Source organism: Tasmannia lanceolata, unplaced genomic scaffold (genome assembly GCF_043159265.1).
Source record: "Tasmannia lanceolata isolate RefF3 unplaced genomic scaffold, GAP_Taslan_0.1 ptg000002l, whole genome shotgun sequence".
Lineage (NCBI taxonomy): Eukaryota > Viridiplantae > Streptophyta > Magnoliopsida > Canellales > Winteraceae > Tasmannia > Tasmannia lanceolata.
Window position 1 is genome coordinate 54,732,737 of NW_027518679.1, and position 21,666 is coordinate 54,754,402.

The window sequence follows — 21,666 nt, forward strand, 5'->3', positions numbered from 1 at the left end:
CCTTGTCAATTTACAATGATTTATATCCCTCTAAATTAACCACAACCATAAGATTCTTTAAATTGTGGACTGCGAAAAAATTCCCGTAAAAATGCTCTTCTTGTAATCCAAATAGGGCCTTATGGAAAACGTTTCTAACAGATGATCAAACATTGTCAGAGACTTCCCAACCTATTTTCAATTGTTCAAATTAAATAACATACAAGTATATAACTCAAGTTCTTTAATTGTAAAACAAGAGCATAATTAAACCAGAGGTCTTTTTTTAAATGGATTACACCAGAGAGAGGTCTTTCAAGTGTACGCCCGAGCTCATGACGGACACCAAAACACAAGGATTTTCAGCGAACTGAAGAGGGATACACTTCAGACTTTCCTCATCAGGAGGAACAGCCTCTGATCTAACTCAAAGTGGCTGACATTATTGGGGTCGCCCTTGAGCAACATGAGAAGGCCACCAAATGAAGCATATATCTCCCTGAAAGAAAGAAGAAAAGAAGAAAATAAATGAGCTGAAGGGCTTCAATGTAAAGTAATGTAGTGGGATTAGATATCAAAACACTAAAGACCCTTTCTATACATCTAGGGATGCAAACTCTTGTTAAGGGGTCAGATGATTGAACTCTAGGGATGCAAATTCTTCCAATGTGCAGGGATTCAGAATCAAGATGACTTGCAATATCCCACCCAAAAAAAAAAAAAAAACTACATTAGATTCTAGAAATGTTACAATGATCCAGGATAGATGAGATTGGCTTCTCCCTATCCACCATTACAACCTTTCGCACCCCTCAAAACCCATTTTCAGTACCAATTTTTTGTCGTGGTTTTACATGCCCATCGAGTAGCAGTAAAGCTCAACAGAAAGACTCAATTATCAAGCAAAGCATCCAATATAATTTTGCCAACAGAAGAAATCTTGACTAAGATGTCAGCTAAGGCTCTGGACCGGAGTATTCTTTAATAGCCCAAGAAAAATTAACTAATTTCTGAAACTTTGAAAGAATATAATTGCTTCAACAATAAACATACACTTTCACATTGATCCCAGAACCTTCCTCCGAGATCTTGTAGAGCTTTCCATGCATAACATACTCAAATTTGTCAGCAAGCGACTTTCTTCCTCCCTGAATGATGAAACAGTAGAGGATACAATTAAGCTCCAGTCTCTATTAATTTTATATTTTTGAATGAAAGTCTAGTAATTTTATTTCTGGCAGAGGAACAATGAGAAGATAAACAACTATGCATAAGATTCCATATGCAAGGAAAATTATATCAATATGTCTATCGTTGAAGATAAGTTGAATATCATTGAACTTATCTTTCAAAAAAAAAAATCAGTGAATATGCAATTATAAAAAAATACTGTGAATTTTAATTGTGAGACTAGTGGTAATTTGGATATACTATGAATCATTCAAAAATAAAAAATACTGTGACTAGTGGTGCTTTAGATATATCCAAAGTATGTTTTTATATAATTTTAATTCTGACGAATGGTACTTTGGATATACTGTGAATTTTATTTTAATTGTGACTTCATCTAGTGGTACTTTGGATATACTGTGAACCATTGTAAGGTTATGTTTGGGAAAATTATATCGATACGTCTATTAAAATTACGAGTGCTGCAAAGAAAGCTCAACACAAATGCAAGGAAAATTATATCAATACTTAATTAATGGATGCGGGCAAAAATAGAAGATCAATCTATATTTGACTTGCATTGTTCTATTCTATTATTTTTCCATATATTAGCCAAAGATTCTTAAAAAGAATGAAATACCATTCAAAAAAAAAAAAAAAACATCACAATCCAATCCAACTTCAATTTCAAATAAAAGAAAAAAGAAAAGAAACATCACAATCCAACTTCAATTTTCAGAAGATTTGTTGGCACCTTTAGGGTCCGTTCACTTGTTTTCTCGGGAAAGGAAACGAAAGGAAAGGAAAGGAATCTGACGTGGCAGAAAGGAAAGGAAACTGTGCAGGAAAAGGAATCATGTGCCTGTTCACTTGCGCAGGAAAATCTGAGAAATCCAGAGAAAAGGTTTCCTAAGCCTGTTCACTTGCCAAGTAAACTGTATTGGGAAAACTAAACAGAAAAGTCACATTAAGGGTGGGTCTAGAATCTAATATTGATCAAATTAAATGATACAACTAATATTGATTTCAAGCAATCAATCACACATTACGTAAGTACTTAATAAGCTCCACCACCCAATTCCATTCAGTCACAGGGAATTAAAAGCAAAAGAAAAAAAAAAACGTTGAATACAATGGTAACTGCTAACCATATGAAAAAAATACACATTAGAATTAAAAGCAAAAGATAGTATTGAAACAAGTTTAAACATTAGAATATGGTAATGTCAATATTAAAACAAAGGGAGTGAGAATATCAATTTACTAAGACAATACTTCTAGACTAAATATAAGCCTAGTGCAAGAAGAGTAGAAGAAGAAGAAGAAGAAAATCACAGCAGAGGTCTGGAACGCGATCACGGAGAAGAAGTCGTGGGATGTTTTCTTGGAACTACAATAAAACCTAATTGGAAGAGGAACTCGTCACAGAAGAGCTTGTTGAAGCTTGGGGCGTAGGAATGTTGGTCTCTTCTTTCCTATTTTTGTTGGGCCCACTAATGGCATGTAAAAACACAGTAAGTTCAACTTCTGCCTCCTCCCTACTCCCATACGAACGGAAGCATGCTCCACTAAACCCGTTAACTTGAAGATGACAGTATTGCCAACTGTCATTTACGCCCACCTGCCTTCCCTTAAAAACCACATAAAACTTGTTTTTTGCCATTAACCTACAGAAATGCAAATAAAAAAAGTAACAACATAAAGTATTAAAAAGTAACAACATATACAAGTCCAAGAAAATAATTCCAAGACCCAAGAACTATAAACCAAGAACAATAAGCGGTCCAACAAAGTAAACAACATTACAATAAAGCCCAAGAAAAAAACCACATCAAAACAAGTCCAACAACAACATAACAAGTCCAAAATAAAGATGCAGAAAACTAGCAGACTCATACTACGATCATATAATACGATCGTATGATTCCCAAAAAAAGGTCCCCAAACCATAGCAACCTATGCCAAACGCGCCACAATATCGCCCATCACAGCCACTTGCTCTTCCTTGGAAAGGGAAAGGAAGACATCAGCATCCTTGTGATTTTTGTGCAGGTATGTATAGGCCCTAAGCAGCTCCAACATGGTGAAACCAGAGGTGCTCATCACAACGGCTTTTAATTCAGAAAGGCTATGGACCTCACCAGTCGTAATGATGGCCTCAGCAACCATCCTAACACTATCTGACAAGTAAGTCATATCAGATGAAAGTTGTCCACCACTTGTTCGCCTCTTCCTCTTCCCCTTACTACCTGATGCTGGGGTTTTCAGTGGCGATGAGTCACTAAAGCCCATGCTGGTGTCTCTAACTGGGGATGAATGACGTGATCTGGAAGCACGTGGAGCTGGGGGAGGAGTAAAAACAGGGGTCGTACCGTCGAACATATCATCGAGCCCTATTGCCTGGCTCGATGAGAAAAGCCCCTCAACATCCTGTGTGTCCTGAGAAGGGGCATGTCTGTCCCTAGCGAACTCTCCAGTGGCATAATCTTCCCCGAACACTACTTTCATCTCCTCATATAGCTCCCAACGGTTATTAAAGAAGCGTAAATGCTCAGGATTCCTCTGAAAACAAAACGAGGCATTGTAAGGATTATGACGAAATTGTGTCTTCAAGTAATGAAGGAATTATGACGACTTATACTTACCGCCAAATAGTCATTCTTCACTTGCTCTTCAACGGATATTTTCTTCAGCTGTGGATCCCAACCAAATCCGCTCAGGTTGACGATAGTGTTAAGAAACCTATAGTTGGTTTTCATCGTCTTCAAACGGTTCTTAACGTGGTCCTTTGTGATCTGCTTTTGAAGGACAGCAGTAAGCTCCTGCGCTGCGCCACTGTACGCAGCATCTTTAAAACCATTGGGGGCCTTCTGGTATGGCTACTATGAGATGCCTATCCATATCGTCGTTCCAGGAGTTATTTTTCTTCCTCCTCTCTACTGAAGTTGATTCCATTATATCTACAACATTGTGAAACAATATATCATCAAATAGAGTACCTCAACACAGCAGTGTATTGTGTAAGAAAATCGCCACTTGTTCCTCAACACAACAGTGTATTGTGTCTTCAAGTAGGACCATGTTTCTAAATATCGCAACGAAGCTGCGGAAGCACCGAACATCCATTCGCAGAAGCGCAATACAATGATTCTCTGCATTCGTAACACGTGTAACAAATGTCCTACGAGTTTCGTACCCACTTTCATAAGGGCCCCTTGTCATATTTTCTTCAACGTAAAGTCTAACCCTAACCGTCGTTGTAGCTACCGCAGCCATTACTAGAGCTACAGCTCGAATAATCAGTGTCCTCCTATTTGGTAGTTCTTGAGGCATGATAATCAATGGTAGTCCTATATGACCAACACCAAACCACCAAGACATTATAACCGACCACACAAGAAAAGCAGAAAAAAACTAAAAAGCTCTACAAACAAGCTGTAAAACATCAAATTAGTACCCTAAACCAACAAAACAAGCTGGGGTTTTTAATGAAAACCAAAACAAAATGTACAACACCCATCCACCCACATATCACCAACACCCATCCACCCACAACCAAGCCATTATATCAGAACCCAACAACCAAGCCACCCATAGAAATGTACAACACCCATCCACCCAGCAGCTGAGCCAAGAACTTTAAGGAAAAAGTTAAAGGGTATAAGCATGCTTTTTACCATCTACAGCTCACCAAACATAAAGGTAACATAATGTACAAGAGCAAGGAAATTACCTGGGTGAAGTAGCCACTATCAGGAGTTCCATCCAGACTTAGTGTAGGAGCTAACAACATCGTAAATTTATCGCCTACGCTAAGAGGATACACCTCTGTATTCACATCTAGCTGCATGTACATCTCAAACTTCTGACTCACTGCTTCAATACGTGAAACTGAAAAACATAAACACAAGTGTTAATTCAAGAACAAAATCCAAGACCATGAGCAATAAAATAACAAAATAACACCTTTATCGAACTTTTTGCCATCTGGATTCAGCCTCGTTAATTCAAAAATGTCATCAAAAAGAGGCTCGGCCATCCTTTCAAACTAGTTTCTCAACAACTGATGTGCACCTAAAACAATAAAAGACATGAGTGAAACCATGATAAGAAAAGAGATGCAATCCACGAAAAAAACATTTATATTCTGAAACTGGATCAGTCTATATTTCATATATTTACATTACTAGAGAATGTAACCAAGGACTTCTGGTCAATTTAGGATGCAGTAGGTTAGTTTATCTCTGATTAGTTCAATGTGTCTACGTTTCCTGGTCTTTTAGATTAGCAGTTAGATTTCGCTTAGAACTAACAATAGATAGACTAGGCAACTTAGCTGATAAATTTTATCTAAAGATATCCAAGGTCACGTTAGGTTTGTTGTAACAATGTTTGAGTTGAACTTGCTGTCGCAGAAACAGATGAAAAATGACCATGTTAAATGGAATGGTTCCACCATGTTTACGATTTGAAATTTGCAAAGCTTAACCAACTTGACGATCCAATCTATGTTGCCTTTGGGGGATGGGCTTCTTTACTCCCTTGTCTAATTTCAATACTCCCTCGTGCCATTTGGACTCACACGAATCAACTCCCTTTTACCTTGGCCGCATTCTTGTCCAAGTCCTCGTTTCGTTCACACTTTTCACTACAAAATCAATTAAAATTTAAACTCCTTTGACTCTCCCGAGTTATGACCGCATCAACCGAGCACAGCCGCGTCAACCAACTACTCAACCGTTGTGGTGCCGAGTCAACAAGGATTTGCTTCGGCCACATTTTGACCCACTTCTGCGTTTTGAAACACAGGTCCTAATTCTCAATAGTATGCATAAGATATAAGGCTTTACAGCTATCCCTGATACCCTAAAAGTTTATAGTGCATTCTATTATTCTACCCTATAAAACCATTGTAGTAAAAAATAACTCACTTTATCTTAAAGAACACATTGTTAGTATATACCCATAAATCCATCTAGTTTATATTAAATAATTTACTTTCAATCTAAATGACAAGAAATGCATTTTGGCATTACCTCTTGCAGGTAGTAAATGATGCTGAATCCTCCACGCCATTGGCAGCTTTTCCTCCATGCATACAGAGCAGGCATGATCTTATCATCTATAATTCATTAGCATATCATAGAGTCCCTATTAATTGCTCCAAATTCCAATGTATTACATTCGTTGAGAAGTTCATATTCAGCAATGGAACCTCACGGTGTTTCAGTGCATAGGTGAACCTTATCATGAAGGTCAGAGCCTACACCCCGTACAAACATCGTATCCTCCAAATAAACCTTCAACAATATGCATGCATCGTCGATTGCCCCACTTCGGAGGAGACTTTCAACCAATAGCAAGTAAGTGGTCTTGCTAGGCTTCAAACCCAAATCACACATTTTTATAAATAGACGATAAGCTGAATGGACTCGGTATGATCTGGAAAGGAAACCAATTATCGTATTGAATGAGGTACAGTCCATTTCAATTCCTGAATCAAACATGTCTTTTAGCAAAATCCTAACTGCATTAATGTCTCTGGCCTTACAGAGGCCAAATAGCATCACATTATATGTACAAGTATTGGGAATTAAACCCCTTTCCTTTAACTGTCCAAATAAAGTACAGGCCTCCACAGATCTCCCACACCCAAAAAGTCCATGGATTGCAACAGTATATGACACAACATCAAGACAATAATTTTCGGCGACAGCCTTCCTAAATAATTTGATGGCTCTGTAAAACTTACCAACTTTTATGAGCCCATCAAAGATAACTGTATGGACATGAGCATCAAGACCATAATTATTCACAATAATACCATTATAAACATCAATCGCATCATCAATCCTTCCAGCTCTGAATAGTCCATTCAGCAATCCAGCGTAACTATAGCGATCTGGTGTAAAACCTCTATCGATCATATTATTATAGAACTCTACAGCGTGTGAAGGCAATCCAGCCTTGCAAAAAACATTTAGAAGAGAATTACAAGTCACAAGGTCAAGAGATTCATCCATGGTCCTAACTAATTCAGGCAACAATGTGAATTTCCTAGATGAACAAAGGGTGGATAAAAGAGAACTAATGGTATATGAGTCGGGTTTTAGATTTCTTTTGCACAAACTAAAGAATATGTCAACTGCGTCATCGTGCCTCCCAACCTTACAAAAACAGTCAATTAAGACGTTATAAAGAACAAGGTCAGGCATACAACCTTGAGAAACCATGGCATCCAATAAGTCATATGCTTGACTAAGCATTTGGGTCCCAAAAAGTCCCTTAATCAATGGTGTATATGTCATGACATTAGGACAACACCCACTATCAACCATCTTTCTCAATAGCTGACTAGCTATACAAACTCTACCAGCTCTGCAAAACCCGTCAATCAAAATACTCCAAATGGTCACTGAGGGGCAATGTCCCAAAGTAATCATAAGACACAACACTTGCAATGATTCCATCAGCCTCCCAGCCTTACAAAAACAATTCAACACCATTGAAAAGGACCCATTATTAGGGAAAAAACCATCCCTGACCATGACTTTCAAAATATCCTGTACTCCCAACAAATCGTTCAGCTTGCATAGATTACAAAGCACTGTATTAAATGTCAAGAAATTCGGGAACTGGGTATTCCTGAAAACCTTTAATGCCACATCAACATGACCAATCTTGAACAAAATATCGATAACCATGTTACGAGCAAATGTATTAGGAACATAACCAAAACTACCCATCTCATCGAATGCCTCCAATGCTAATTTATACATACGACCACGCCAATATATTCTTAATAAAATCAAGAAAGTTTGTGCCTTTATGCAGCATCCAACGCTCTCTAATTCCATCAAAACTCCCCTCACACATTGCAATCGATCCATAAGCCGACTAATGATGGGAACCATAAGATCAAAAGATTTGGGGCTGTGGAAATAATTCGGTTGGCGAGCACACCACATAAAAAAGCTCAATGCAATTATATCTGAAGGGCAATGCGATAAAGCCGATTCGGCAATCGAGGGAGTGATGTTGAATGGATACTTTGATGGAAAATCGAAAAGGGTTTTCATATTATGGTCTTTTAGGGTTTTCTCTGGTGGGGAATTTGTTGAGGAATGCAACGTGTAGAGTGATTTGGACAATGGGTTTTTGAGAATTTGTTTTGATGTTCGTAACAATCTCCACCTCATTAACATCTACAATTCTTAATCGCTTTCAGAAAAGGAGGGAAAGATAGAAAGAAGAAAAACCCTTTCTCAAGACATTGAAAATGATCGATTTGGAGAATAAATATAGAAAGAGAGAAACGAGAGCTCTGAAAAAGACGGGATGAGAGAGGAAGGAGAGAGTACACACCAGGGTTTCGAGTTCCGTCCGCAAAACCGGAGTAGGATTCGAGCCCTCTTTCTCTCCAGACCCTAGAAACTTGCCTTAGATTGATTAGGGTTTATGGTTAAACCCTAGATTCTCACATCTCTGGTTGATCCTCGCACGTGCGGAAAATTTGAAGGCGACGTGGTGGGAAATTTCCAGGTGTACGCGCGTAGCTGGACTTTCGTGGGGTACGAAAGTTGGATCAAATCGATACATTATATGGTGAACCACCGTTCGAGCATCTAAACCATTCATTTGCTGGGCCCTGACGTAGATAAGGTGTGCCCCAGAAAATCTTCTTCATTGGATATTCTTAACCCTCAGATTTGTGGAGGTTTAAAATGAAAGTGTTAGGATCATCCTATTGTGAAGATTTTCTGGATACGCCCTATCTATATCAGGTCCCAATAAGTGAATGGCTTGGATCACCCAAAAATGTGGGTCCCACTGTTTTTCTTGGACTGCACGTGCATGCACGGCTGTCCAGTATATAAATTATCGGATCAAAACTGGAGATTTTGTATAACGTGTGTGTGAAGTCCAGTATTTTTCCGAAAGTATATTGGGGCCCACTTATAAGGATGATCCAAACAGCTGATTTGATGGGCCACAGCGTAAATAGGATATGCCTCATAAATTATCTCCCTTGGATTACCTAACCATCCAATCTAAAGGGCACCTTCATACTATAGAAACTCATTCAGATTGGAGCGTTATGATCATCCTATGTAGATGATTTATGGGTACAGCTTATCTATGTTGTGCATCAAATGAATGGTTTGGATCATCCTTAGAAGTGGGCCTGCTGTACATTTTTAAAAAATACTAGACTTCACATGTACACATGAAATAGAATCTCTCAAATGTGAAAGGTGCTACATGATGGGTGCACAAAATGCCAGCAACCATTGGGATTTTGTTTGGATTTGGAATGTTATTCCTCTTCGAACTCTCCAAGACTCCGTCGGATGTCTCTTGGGTAATTATTGCATGTCGGTTGGGGTAGAATTCTTGTTTCCTTGTAACTTAAAAGCCAAAATCCACAAAAAATGTGAAATGTTACTTCAAAAATCTTAAGAATGGTGTTTTTCTATCATTCTCTATCTTCCCTCGCTCCTTTCCCTTTATTGGTAATGAAACCCCTAATTACATCCCTACTCCTCGAGTCTACCGTGCAACCAAACACTGCTTACACAAAATCCTGGCATCCGTTAGAATTTTGTTTGGATTCAGGATGTCATTCTTTGTCTGATTGCCAATATCGCATTGAACTCCTCAGAAACCCCCTTGGAAGTCTCCCATGTTGTTATTGCATGTCTAGTTATGTGGGATTCTTGTCCCTTACTTAAAACTTTCAAACTAAATTCCACAAAAAGAATAGAATTTGGCTTGGAAAATCCTGCCAATGGTGGTTTTCTCTCCGTATCTCTCTTATGGTAATGACACCCCCTTAATTATTCCCCTACTCTCCAAGTCTATGCCGTACAACCAAATACTACTAACCACTATCCTCGAAAGCAATTCCACCCAAATCCAACACTTGTCTCCTCTCTGCTGACTACTTATCCCACTACTCCCCGGATCTATGCCGTGTATCCAATCAAACCCGAGTCCATGCCACTACTCTCCCGGGTGACTTCTTATTCCACTACTCTCCCGAGTCTATGTAGCATCCAAACAGACAAAAAAAATTGGAAAAAGATGTGACACGTGTACGGTGTGATTTGAAGCTCAAAAAAAAAAAGTAAATAAAAAACTATAGGTGGCTGCGCTGCTTACCAACTCTCACTAGAGTAACGCAGTCAAATCTGACCAAAACACCAACTACACGTATATAAACACATAACATACAGCTACACTTTCTTCAAAACGATCGCCCAACAAGCGCCAAATCCCCCTCACTTAAATCGTCCAGATCTTCCTCCTCTCTTTCGCCTGGTAATCTGATAACCCAAATCTCTCTCTCCCTCTCTCTCTCTCTCTCTCTGTATTTACTTAGTTTTCTATCAGCAGCTGAAAATCAAAAGATAATCATAGGTTTAGGCTCTGTAATTATGAAAATAATACAGTATGTTTTATAATTACTTAATTAGTTGGTTGGTGATCTGTAGGAACATTTTGTGTTAGATGAATGGATTGAATTCAATTGATTAGAGTTTCTTGTTTTAGTTTATTTATATATTTCCTGCATTTTTGCGTTGGCTGAATTTCGGAAAATAAAAAATTCTCCAGTCCAATTGATTCAAGTCCTTTATTTTACTTTATTAATTTATTTCATTCATTCTGCATTAGCTGAATCCCTGAAAATAAAAATTTTGGGGCTTCTAGTATTTTATTTATCTGGTTAGGCTACGATATTGGCACCACCATGTTTTAGTAATTGCACGAAATCAGTTTGTCTCTTCTTTTAATGAGAGCTTTTTGGGAACCGTAATACTAATAACCTTTTGACAGCTGTCTAAATAATAAAAGACAAGATGAGTTCGTGCAATTATCAAAATAATGTAGTGCCAATATCAGTACCCTTTGTTTATTTCTTGCATTATGCCTTGTCTGATTTTTAAAAAAATAGTCCAACTGATTCATGTTTTCCTCACTCAAACCCAGGTTCGTGTTGCCAGAGAGTTGATTGTATGCTATAGATATTGATAAACAGAGCACAATGGCAGTGTGAGTTCAACTTTTAATCTTGCTATTTTATGTCATTTCTGGATTTGTTAATTGTCTGTTCATGAAGATTTCATCCTTTGAGGTCTATTTTCCTTATCTAAATCGGCAATTTTGTGTTCTTCTTATAGAGTTGTGTCTGCACCCGGCAAAGTTTTGATGACCGGTGGGTACCTCATTTTAGAGAGGCCGAATGCCGGACTTGTTCTTAGTACATCATCCCGTTTCTATGCAATTGTGAAGTCTCTGTATGAAGAAATCAAGCCTAATGTGCGTACTTTTGTTTAATTGTATATTGAATATTACCTTTTTATCCAGTGAATTTGTATGCGACACTATCACTAGAATGCGTGGACTGTGGAAAGCATCCCCATTCCATCATTCAAGGGTCAGTAGGTGATAATATTGGTTTCATTAACATCTTGCAGGCATGGGCAGACGTGAGAGTAACGTCTCCTCAGCTTTCTAGAGAGACCACTTACAAGTTGCACCTTGAAAAGTTGACCCTCCAGAGTATCTCTTTAAGGCAAGTTTTTATTGGAGATTTGAGTTGTGGTATTCATAAAAATTGAATTGCACTTTCCCAGTAGTATTTGTGTACATGTATCTGTAGTTTTGTACCATGTGTTTGCAAAAATGCGTATTGCTGAATACATTTTTTTTTTGAATGGTAAATAAGAATTCATTTAAAAGGAGACCGAGGAGGTCCCAACAAGAACACGATTAATGAGGGAACAAAGCTCAAAGATAAAAAGAAAACAAAACACCGACTAAGGAGGAAGGAAATCAAATAGCTCAATTCTCTCCCTGAAGACTCCCTCTCTAGCAAGCTTACCAACCTCTCCATTTGCCGACCAACTAATGTTGTTGAAGGAAATCGAAGAAGCTCCAATTCGATCTTGAATCTCGTCAAAAAATACGGCAAATCTCCAAGGAGCAATAATTGAACCTTTAAGCCACCTGATGACGTTAAGAGAATCCCCTTCCACTACCACCTTATTTAGATCTTCATTCTGGAGCATCTTAAAACCTTGATGAATGGTGCGAACTTCTGCCTCATTAGCATCTGCTACACCAATTGGGCCACTGAAAGCCCAAAGAACTACCCCTTCATTCCTCAATAAGCCTCGAATACCCGAAGGCTGTGGATTTCCCAAACTCGAGCCATCAAAGTTAAGTTTGAGAATCCCATGGGAGGGGGGAGTCCAAGCTTGGATTACTCTGGGTTCAATACTAGATGGATAGCATATTTCTTTCCAATTGTATCACAAATCATATGCCGAAACAAATCTGAAACATTCCAATGTTTTCACCCAAGATATGGTTAATGTGATCGCCTTATTAAACAGGAAATGGGCTCCCTTCATTAATCCCTTAAATACCCTAGCATTTCTTTCCTTCCATAGGACCCAAATTGTAGCAAGGAAAGACACTTGTCAAAGAATTTTGCCTTTCCTCTTCCATGGTGCCAATTCCCAACTTTCGAATAGTTCAATAAAAGTCTCCGGGAACACCCAAGCAATATCAAATCTACTCAATAATTTGCCCCAAACCACCCTTGCCACCTTACAGTGCACAAGGAGGTGATCCACGTATTCCCCATCCTCGATACATAGAGCACAATGATCAATGAGCAACATATTCCTCTGTCTGAGGAAGTCAATGGTCTGAATTTGATGGGGACATTAACAATGGCCGTGGATTCAAGGTTTACAAGCGTAGACGTGGACGAGACTGATGGCGGGAACTCTAGCTGGGCCACATACATTGGCGTCTTTTTTTATTGTTTACTTTCTGTTTTCGTCATTTTATTTGTAGCCTACTTTTTAGGCACCAAATCTCATCTGTTTGGCGTGTTTTCGGTATTACTAGAAAGGTTTTTCAATTACCTATCTGCCCAAGATCACATGATTTGGATGTGCTTTGAGCAAGTTATGAGTGTTTTTAGGAAGTGGTATAGGTCTATTACGGGATTACTATTTTAGGTAAGTTTTTATCTTTATTTAGCTTTGCTTTAGATTAGATGAATGGTTGAGATTAGTTTTTAACTTTAGGTTATCTTCTAGGGTTTCTTTTCTTATAAATACATCTTGTGAAAGTAATGTAAGAGACTTTGGAATATTGAATAGAATTGAGAATTTTTTGTGAGAGCTATTGTGGCTTGGACTTCTTCTCTTCTCTTGGTGGTTTAGAGTCATTCTTCTCTCATCCCCTCTCATTTATTATCTTCTATTTCTTCAATCAAATCAACACAAATAAGGTTAGTAAATCAAATTTTCTATTTTCTTTGTTCTTGAACCATAAAACTAACCCAAAATCCATAGATCTCCCTTGTTCTCCAAGATCTTGTCATGAGATCTTGAGGGATTATTTTTATGATTAAACCTCAGCCTAAACACCCAAAAACCCTAACTTTAAACCCCTTTTTAGCCTTACTGCAATTTTCACCCCTTTTCAAGCCCGGAAACCTTTTTAAAAGATTCATAGCCTAAACCAACCATCAAATCTGAACATAAACCCTAGAATTACCTTTATTTTACCTTCTAAACCTTAACATAAGATTTGGACAGCAGTATTAAACCAAAATTCCAGATCTGCCAAATTACCAAAATACCCCTACAACCCAAAACTGGACCGTTTTGAGCCTTTTACTACTGCTGAACATTTTTTTTTGTTTTTCTTCATTGTATATTATTATTTTTATGCTTGTGTGACATCTATTTCATTGGTACTTACATTAGCTTTTAGTTCATTAATTGGTTGCATGTGTAGGCCTAGTTTCAAACTAATCTTTCTATTATCAATTCATCTAATGAATCCTTATTGCTTTGATTGATTTGTATAAGGTTTAGTTCATGCTTAATTACAATCTTTACAATTATTTATGCTGTTTAAGTCTCATTATTACTGCTGCCCATAGATTAATTAGGCATTAATTCGGCCATAGGTAAGTTGTTAAGTGTTCTTTTAGTTTTCCGCGTAAGCCCTAAATTGTCCTAAAGTCTTAATCCCACTAGGAGTGTAGGATTTTCCCTAAATTAGGTATTGTCCTGCATCAGAATTCTACCAAGGATCGCCATCCACCCAAACACGCATACCCTCGGCGGTGTTTGAATGCTCCACACTTTGGCTACTTTGGAGGAACCGAGGCAAGGTAGAAGCTGATGATAGAAATATTTTACCGAAAATTCCCCACCCTTTTATCCAATTCGTTTATCGTCCCCATTCAACTTTATATAACACCTTTCCAAAATATGCCATAGCCTACCCACCACTTCCAATTCCATGTCGAAAAAATTCCTTCTAAACGGCATACACCAAACCACCCTTTTATCAGTGCGACTGAAAGTCTTTTACCATGATCTGCTTATCTATGTGCATGTATGGTGTAATTACGGCTACAAGTGGAGGATACATACCAGTTTTGTGCGTTCATGGTTGTGGTTTGGGTACTAAAATGTATATACTCAAACATAAATACATATAATCAATGATTAGGCTGATATTCCTTGTTGTGTGTGTGCTTATTGTGGGTTGTCAGGTCAATAACATACAAACCGAACTTTTTATTTTTCTGAGAGGGGTAACACGAAATACATGACTAAGCATCTTGAAAAGTTAGACGTCTTGCAATAGTTTTTATGTTGACAATTGGGCAAATGGAGGCTTGGCAAAGCGATGTTGTGACAGAGTGAGTTGTAGCACAAATATAGAAGCTATCAGAAAGAGACTAAAGGCAAGTTGTAAATGAAATTATGAAAATTTATTCAATTCTATTGACCTTATTTGGAATTAACTCAACAAGGGGGTCTTTACTGATGCATTGCCTTGTTCAGAATAGGAAATCCTATCTCTTGGTCTCCCATTACCATGAATTGCATAATTCTGCACAATAATGGGATGCTGAACAAGTCCCGCATCATGTGTTGGTGTTTACTGTTTAGTGAGAACAAATTTCAGGACTGCCCATCTGTTTTGTCTACAAGGTCATTTGATTTTATACTTTACTGGAGGTCAAACGAAAGTAAAATTGTAGCTACTATTTGCCTACTTTAACATAAATAAACCCTGTGAAGGTCACTACTCTTCTAGTTGAAGTCATAACAATTCTTTGGCTTAAAATACCAGTGACTCTGCCAACCCTTTTGTGGAACACGCTGTCCAATATGCTGTAGCAGCTGCGCATGCAATGTGCATTGACAAGGGTAAGAAGGACGCGTTACACAAACGGCTTTTGCAAGGTAATGTTATTAAATATTCTGTTGATCCTTCTTGTTATTTTTTTCTAATATTTTTATGTGATGTATTATGCATAGGTTGTGTGCCCTATAGGCAAAACTCTTATAACACTCAAGAATATTAATTTTATACAATTAGTGATGCAGGTCTTGATATCACAATCATAGGTTGCAACGATTTCTACTCATACCGAAACCATGTAAGTTTGCCATTTTTTCTTAAATGCGTTGTTTACATTTTTATCTTATTTTATTCCCTTATTTTGTGTATTTTTCCATTTTCCTTTTTTGATATAGAAAACTTTGAATTGTGAAAAACATACAAAACTTCTCTTGTGATTTGAGTTTCCTTTATCCCTATTTGGCCTTTATAATATTCCTTCATGCATATGTATGTGCCAATAAGATTGCATTTCTGCGTAGGACTGTTGTGGGTTGAGTACATGTCCATAGAATGGACCCCAAAGTTGATATGTGGCAGAAGTAACTGGCATTTACTGCCAGTGCCATTTTTTTCCATCACATTTGTGTATTATAATACCCCTCTGTCTTTTCACTGTTATTCACTCAAGATTCAAGCCACTTGTTGTTTCTGTTTGTTTACACGTTTTAGTATCTAATTCCCATGGTTATAAATGGGATGGTTGATAGTGCTTAATCAGTTAATCCAGTCTTTAGTGTCACTGCAAGAGCTAACTGTGATATGGAGAAAACACATTATAAGTTCGAGCACATTTGTTTCCAATGAAATTGGCATCCTCGGCATGTGGATTTTGATCTAAATGCCCAAAAATTCTGCTGTAATTGTTTGGAATTTCTCCACCAATAGATGAGAACAAATGGAAATTTTCTGGTGTCAGAAAGTCAAGTGAGATTTTTTTCTTTTTCTGTTCAAACACATTCAAAGTTCATTTGCTACATCTTGACATGAAATGATACATGTCATTTAGACTAAGAATCCATTGTCGGTGCAAGAGTGAAACTTGGATGCACTGATTTGTATTATGTCAATTGCATGGTTTGCATCCTCTGGTCTAGGGAAGTAATTACATTTCTTATTTCTTGGATCAACAATTGATCTCCACAATCACTTGCATTTTATTTTGCTTAAACAGAAATATTTGCATACATCATCCAAGGTTCCATATATATTCATTAGTGATCAAATGACATGTGAGCAGTCCTTTCACAAATTTTGCGCTCTTTTTAAAGTACTGAATTGTGTTAAACTTGTTAGATTGAAGCACGCGGACTTCCTTTGACACCAGAGGCATTGGCCTCACTTCCTCCCTTTTCCTCAATTACCTTCAACACTGAGGGGCCCAATGGACCAGTTGATGGAGACACAATCAAACCAGAGGTTTCAAAGACTGGGCTAGGCTCATCAGCCGCAATGACCACGGCAGTGGTTGCAGCCGTACTTCATTACCTCAGTGTCGTTAATCTCCCACTTTCGGCTAAAATCCAAAATGAAAAGAAAATGGTCAGTTCAGATCTTGATTTGGTGCATATTGTTGCCCAAAGTGCTCACTGTATAGCACAAGGGAAAGTTGGCAGTGGTTTTGATGTCAGTGCTGCTGTCTACGGTAGTCAACGTTATGTTCGATTTTCACCCGGAGTTCTTTCTTCTGCTCAGGTCTCTCTATCTTTCTCTCACTCTATAGATATGATGATATGCATGATGTGCTATTATGGTTATGTGCACCCTCAGTTTGAATATTGTGAGATTTTAGAGTCATCAAGTTTCTTTTTTCATCTATTATTTAATCTTATTAGTGTAGGGAGTCTAGGGGCTGTTATGAGCTATTCTTGCCAATGATACATGGGCCAGGCATGGTTTTAAATTTCAGTCAAAATACCGAAATTTCGGATTTCTGTTGGGACCAACACCGAAATCACCCAAATCTGAAATTTCGGGCAATTTCGGTAATTTTGGCACACAAGTTTGAAAGGGAAATGATTTCAGCACAAACATGTTTTGATAACATGCGCTCATGTTTACAGCTCTTTAAATACTAAAAGACAAGATACATGAGCGCATGTATCAAAATATAGTTGTGCTGAAATCATTTCCCGATTGAAATTTTTTTTTTTTTTTTTACCGAAATAGCTGAAACCGAAACCAAAATTTTAAACCTTGGGGACAGGAGAGCAGATTTGGCTTGGAAAATTTAGTTAAAGATCCAAACTCCATGCTTTACTGTATAAATAGTAGTTAGAACTTAGAATTCAAACTGATGACAGTACACATGAAGTTTAAACATTAATAATACATGACACGGATTCTCTCTTGACATATGGACCTTGTGTATATCTAAAGTCTGCCTCAATTTACTCTAAATATTGTTCTTAAGGAAGCAACGAGAAGATACACTTGTGTCAGAGTTGTCCCAAACACTCCACCCAATATTGCCATGTGTACCTAATATTTATCATTTTATAAAAAAAAATATAAGGGTATTTTCTGTCATTAAAAAATGGTCATTAAAGTGTTGTTGCTTACGTGGCATTATAGGGAGGGCTTTTAGGAAGCTCCTTGACATGTGCATGTCTTCCTAACCGCTCTCTTGTTCCTATGAGCTAATTTCAAAACATCTCAGTGTCATGTACCGACTTCTATCCATAAATGGTTGCAGGCTTGTTCAGTGCCATGGATTTTGTCCAAAGCATACACATTTTGGTGCCAAATCTTTTAGTTTCTTCAAAACTTGCTTCCGAAGGTTATTGGTTCTTTTTTTGGGCACAACGGAAAGTATTTCCATCATTTTAAAATTTAAATTTAGATATGATGATAGGAGCAGATTTTTTTTTCATGGAATTTTATGGATTTTTTTATGCTGTGGTGCAACAGGTGGCAGCAAATGGAAAGCCATTGGAAGAGGTTGTCACTAGTATCATGAAAGAGAAGTGGGATCATGAGAAGATTCAGTTTTCATTACCACCATTGATGACCCTTGTGAGTATGTCAACTTCTTGTACGTAGCCCACTGATGACTAAGCTATTGAAATATTTTAAAAGCTTCCATACGTTAACGTGAGATTAAGTTTTGTTTCTTCTAGTTCATAAACACTGCTTTAAAATTATATTGCTTTCGATCATGGTTGTGTAATAGAATTTTGATGAGACAGTCCTTTTGCTGAAAAAAATACCCATTGCAATTTTATAATTCCCTTTCAGTCAATGGTTTTCAACCAGAAATGAAAGTATTGTCCAAATCCAATGCATATCACCTATCTATATTTATTTTAATGTCAGGTGATACGGAAGTGTATTTGTAATATTGTTGGACACTCAACTTGTATCATATGGTATAATGTTTGTATAGGTTGAAATTGGGCAATATATGTCGATTGTCGCCTTTTTGGGCTCCTTATATGCATCATACTTAGGTTTTAATCTTTGGTTTTACCTGAGGGTTTCCTTTCGAGACCCTTGTTCATTGTATGACATCAGCTTTTGCTTTAGCTTCAACTTAGTAGGTGTGGCTTCTGCAGCTATTAGGGGAACCAGGAAGTGGAGGATCATCTACACCATCAATGGTAGGTTCTGTGAAGCGGTGGAAAATATCAGATCCTGAGAAATCCCAAGAAACATGGATAAGACTGGCGGAGGCAAATTCGATGCTTGAAATGCAATTGAAATTGTTAAGTAAATTTGCAGAAGAGCAGTGGGAGACATACAAATTTGTTGTTGAAAGCTGCAGTCGGTGTACATATGAAAAGGTAATTCTTTGCCTAACATTTTCATATCTGAAGAGTAATAAGTAAAAATTAAAGCAGAGAAGATTGGCATCTCTTGACAGGGATGGGAATGCCTCTAGCTTTCTTTTTGGTAGGTAATCTGGGATTTAACTCCAGCCTCCAGGTTGAAGGTGAAGAACAAAGCCTTAACCATTGAGCTAGAGGCTCAATCCCAAATGCCTGTGGGTTTACATGCTAACATATGGTTAGGCTACCCACTTCAATGAATCTTACCAAGAAAAATTAAAAAGCATTGCCTTGTTTATGGGCACTTCTTTTAAACAGTACTGTAGCTGTCTCATATGAATATCTGTAATGTCAGCATTGAAACCTGCCTTTGTCCCTATTTGCATCCTATTACTCTGAGGGCATGGAACTTTTGGTCTATTTAAAGATATTTAGTTTTAATTTGTTTTCCTAATGTCAATTATTTTGCATAATTTTTTTGAACTTCATAATGAATATTATTTCTCTGATGCTCTCCTAAAATGCATGAACTGTGATATCTAAACAGTGGATGGAGCAAGCTAGCAACCCATGTCAGGAAGCAGTTATAAAATCATTACTAGGTGCAAGAGATGCCATCCTTGAGATTAGGTTTCATATGCAACAGATGGGCAAGGCAGCAGGCGTCCCAGTATGTGTTCTTTTTTTCTTTATCCAACGTATACTTGAATTGCGTGTTTCCAATTTCAAACTGCCATACAAAATGCACTTTCTGATCAATTTTGCCTATGAGGATACTATTATTAAAGCTATTGGTCATTTGTTTTTTTTTTGTTTTTTTAACTTAAACCATTAGCAATGCTGTAATTCAAATACTTTTCTTGGAAATCTGCCAAATTTTGTGAGTGGAAAATAGCCAATTCCTGTAACTGAGTGTATACTGAAGCAGTCATGCAGGCACATATTATGGACGGATGCATCAATGTGTGTATGAATGTGTGGATGTCTCATGTCTCTGTAGCCTGTAATGTGTCCCTTATGATTGCTGTGCTTATATAGTTATATATATGGCTACATATATGCATGCTTATGCTGTTCTGATTTCATGTCCCTGTAAGTCATGCAGATCTATTTCAGTCGTCAATCTATCATTTATTTCTTCTACTTTCCAACATTGCAGATAGAGCCTGAATCTCAAACTCAGCTTTTGGATGCTACTATGAATATGGAGGGAGTTCTATTGGCTGGAGTTCCTGGGGCAGGTGGCTTTGATGCTATTTTCGCTGTTACTCTAGGAGAATCTGGCAGCAATGTAACCAAAGCTTGGAGTTCACTTGGTGTTTTATCTCTGCTGGTTAGAGAAGATGCAAGAGGTGTTTCTTTGGAAAGTGGCGATCCACGAGAGGAAATCTCATCTTCCATTTCGTCCATCCATATTGAATAGAGCCAGGTTCATAACCTTATTTGCGGTTGATAAATTATCCCCATAAATTGTCAGTGGTTGACAATCTTCATCTTAAGCCAAAAAGTGTGACCCATCAATGGAGAAAGTATTTTCTTTGGCTGTTGTAATTTCCTTTTGATGAAGGATTTTATATTACCAAGTAGTTCTTCTCTTCATATACTATACATAATCTCTGTTTAATTCATTTGATTAAGAGTTAGAGGCATTACAGCCATCTGATCTTGGTGATTTGCATATAAAGGTAATGACGTCAAGCAGTAAGAGGTGTCGTATTCAAGAAAAGAAGCACACATTACCCATCAATGAAAAGAAAAGGTTCTTTGGTAGTTGTGATTTCATTTAGGCTCCGTTCTTTTGACATGAAATGGGCATAAAACAAATTTTACATCCATTTTTGGCTGACACTCTCGTTCTTTCTATGTAAAATGAGTGTGAAACAAAATCTACTCCTGTTTTTAAAGTGTAAATTTGTTTTTAACCTATTTTACGTCGAAAGAAACGGAGCTTGAAAGAAACAGAGGCTTAATGAAATGTTACATATTGCCTAATAGTTCTTCTCATTATATAATAGATGTCATTCACTTGTGGATTCACTTGTTGTAAAAAATAAAATTGAGTCTTTAAGGTCAGGATCTTGTGTTCTAGAATAGAGGCACCTGGTTCCTCTGCTTAAACTCAGTGGTTACTATTCAAAAAAAGGAAAATGCTACTGATCTTCACTTCATATTGTGGAAAAATTTATGAGAATTAAAAAGCATGAAATGACTGTTATGAATTGTAATGGTTGGTCACAAATAATCCATTCACCGTAGTCTCCCTACAAGTGTCATTGCTCGTTTGAAAATCGTGGAAATTAAACATGTAAAGGTTGGGAACCACTACACATTGGAAATTTTTTAACATTTCGTATCTTTGACCCACATCCATATGTATGAGAGTGAAAGCAATTGCTTAGCTTCCGACTATGGCTTGGACCCATCACTCACCTCTTGTACTCGTCCACATTAAACAACAACTGGGTTGTGTCTGGGGTGTAACCTTCAAACCTCAATTGCTATCCCATCCGATGAGGTATTT

General features: G+C 37.5%; 4 protein-coding genes across 7 annotated transcripts; 1 reads left to right on the forward strand and 3 right to left on the reverse strand.

The window, feature by feature from the left end:
* Positions 1 to 97: 97 nt before the first annotated feature.
* Positions 98 to 8,668, reverse strand: LOC143887112 (DNA-directed RNA polymerases II and V subunit 8A-like). 2 transcript variants are annotated; one of them, XM_077391225.1, is made up of 5 exons: positions 8,515 to 8,668; positions 5,116 to 5,223; positions 4,883 to 5,040; positions 1,033 to 1,127; positions 98 to 478 (listed from the first exon to the last, which is right to left on the reverse strand). In XM_077391225.1, the coding sequence occupies exons 2-5, from the start codon at positions 5,186 to 5,188 to the stop codon at positions 367 to 369; spliced, it is 438 nt and encodes a 145-aa protein (XP_077247340.1). In that variant the 5' UTR covers positions 5,189 to 5,223; positions 8,515 to 8,668; the 3' UTR covers positions 98 to 366. The 2 variants fall into 2 exon arrangements, with proteins under 2 accessions (XP_077247340.1, XP_077247345.1); XM_077391230.1 differs by lacking the exon at positions 8,515 to 8,668 and adding an exon at positions 6,186 to 6,319.
* Positions 1,173 to 4,530, reverse strand: LOC143881897 (uncharacterized). Its single transcript, XM_077385238.1, has 4 exons — positions 4,417 to 4,530; positions 4,149 to 4,301; positions 3,795 to 4,028; positions 1,173 to 3,711 (listed from the first exon to the last, which is right to left on the reverse strand). The coding sequence occupies exons 1-4, from the start codon at positions 4,528 to 4,530 to the stop codon at positions 3,106 to 3,108; spliced, it is 1,107 nt and encodes a 368-aa protein (XP_077241353.1). The 3' UTR covers positions 1,173 to 3,105.
* On the reverse strand, positions 6,358 to 8,502 carry LOC143887103 (Pentatricopeptide repeat (PPR) superfamily protein). Its single transcript, XM_077391215.1, has one exon. It carries the CDS (start codon positions 8,352 to 8,354, stop codon positions 6,366 to 6,368), a length of 1,989 nt encoding a protein of 662 aa, XP_077247330.1. The 5' UTR covers positions 8,355 to 8,502; the 3' UTR covers positions 6,358 to 6,365.
* Positions 8,669 to 10,311: 1,643 nt separating the features above from the next.
* LOC143879348 (phosphomevalonate kinase, peroxisomal-like) lies at positions 10,312 to 20,794 on the forward strand. Of its 3 annotated transcripts, none has more exons than XM_077381705.1 (11): positions 10,328 to 10,470; positions 11,154 to 11,202; positions 11,331 to 11,469; positions 11,628 to 11,725; positions 15,328 to 15,440; positions 15,585 to 15,637; positions 16,675 to 17,073; positions 18,289 to 18,393; positions 18,933 to 19,160; positions 19,693 to 19,815; positions 20,305 to 20,794. In XM_077381705.1, the coding sequence occupies exons 2-11, from the start codon at positions 11,195 to 11,197 to the stop codon at positions 20,566 to 20,568; spliced, it is 1,530 nt and encodes a 509-aa protein (XP_077237820.1). In that variant the 5' UTR covers positions 10,328 to 10,470; positions 11,154 to 11,194; the 3' UTR covers positions 20,569 to 20,794. The 3 variants fall into 3 exon arrangements, with proteins under 3 accessions (XP_077237834.1, XP_077237820.1, XP_077237827.1); XM_077381712.1 differs by having other exon boundaries at positions 10,378 to 10,470; positions 11,140 to 11,202; XM_077381719.1 differs by lacking the exon at positions 11,154 to 11,202 and having other exon boundaries at positions 10,312 to 10,470.
* Positions 20,795 to 21,666: the final 872 nt, after the last annotated feature.

Excerpts from the sequence above, each read along its gene's own strand:
- LOC143881897 (XM_077385238.1), bottom strand. The coding sequence starts at position 4,530 with ATGTCTTGGTGGTTTGGTGTTGGTCATATAGGACTACCATTGATTATC. Across the intron at positions 4,302-4,416 it reads TAGCTCTAGTAATGGCTGCG|AGAATCATTGTATTGCGCTT; the intron begins GTAGCTACAACG and ends TTACGAATGCAG. Across the intron at positions 3,712-3,794 it reads TGAAGAATGACTATTTGGCG|AGGAATCCTGAGCATTTACG; the intron begins GTAAGTATAAGT and ends TTTTGTTTTCAG.
- LOC143887112 (XM_077391225.1), bottom strand. The coding sequence starts at position 5,188 with ATGGCCGAGCCTCTTTTTGATGACATTTTTGAATTAACGAGGCTGAAT. Across the intron at positions 1,128-4,882 it reads ATAGTGGCTACTTCACCCAG|GGAGGAAGAAAGTCGCTTGC; the intron begins GTAATTTCCTTG and ends TTCATCATTCAG. Across the intron at positions 479-1,032 it reads TCTGGGATCAATGTGAAAGT|GGAGATATATGCTTCATTTG; the intron begins GTATGTTTATTG and ends TCTTTCTTTCAG.
- LOC143887103 (XM_077391215.1), bottom strand. The coding sequence starts at position 8,354 with ATGTTAATGAGGTGGAGATTGTTACGAACATCAAAACAAATTCTCAAA.
- LOC143879348 (XM_077381705.1), top strand. Across the intron at positions 15,638-16,674 it reads TCTACTCATACCGAAACCAT|ATTGAAGCACGCGGACTTCC; the intron begins GTAAGTTTGCCA and ends TAAACTTGTTAG. Across the intron at positions 19,816-20,304 it reads GCAAGGCAGCAGGCGTCCCA|ATAGAGCCTGAATCTCAAAC; the intron begins GTATGTGTTCTT and ends CCAACATTGCAG.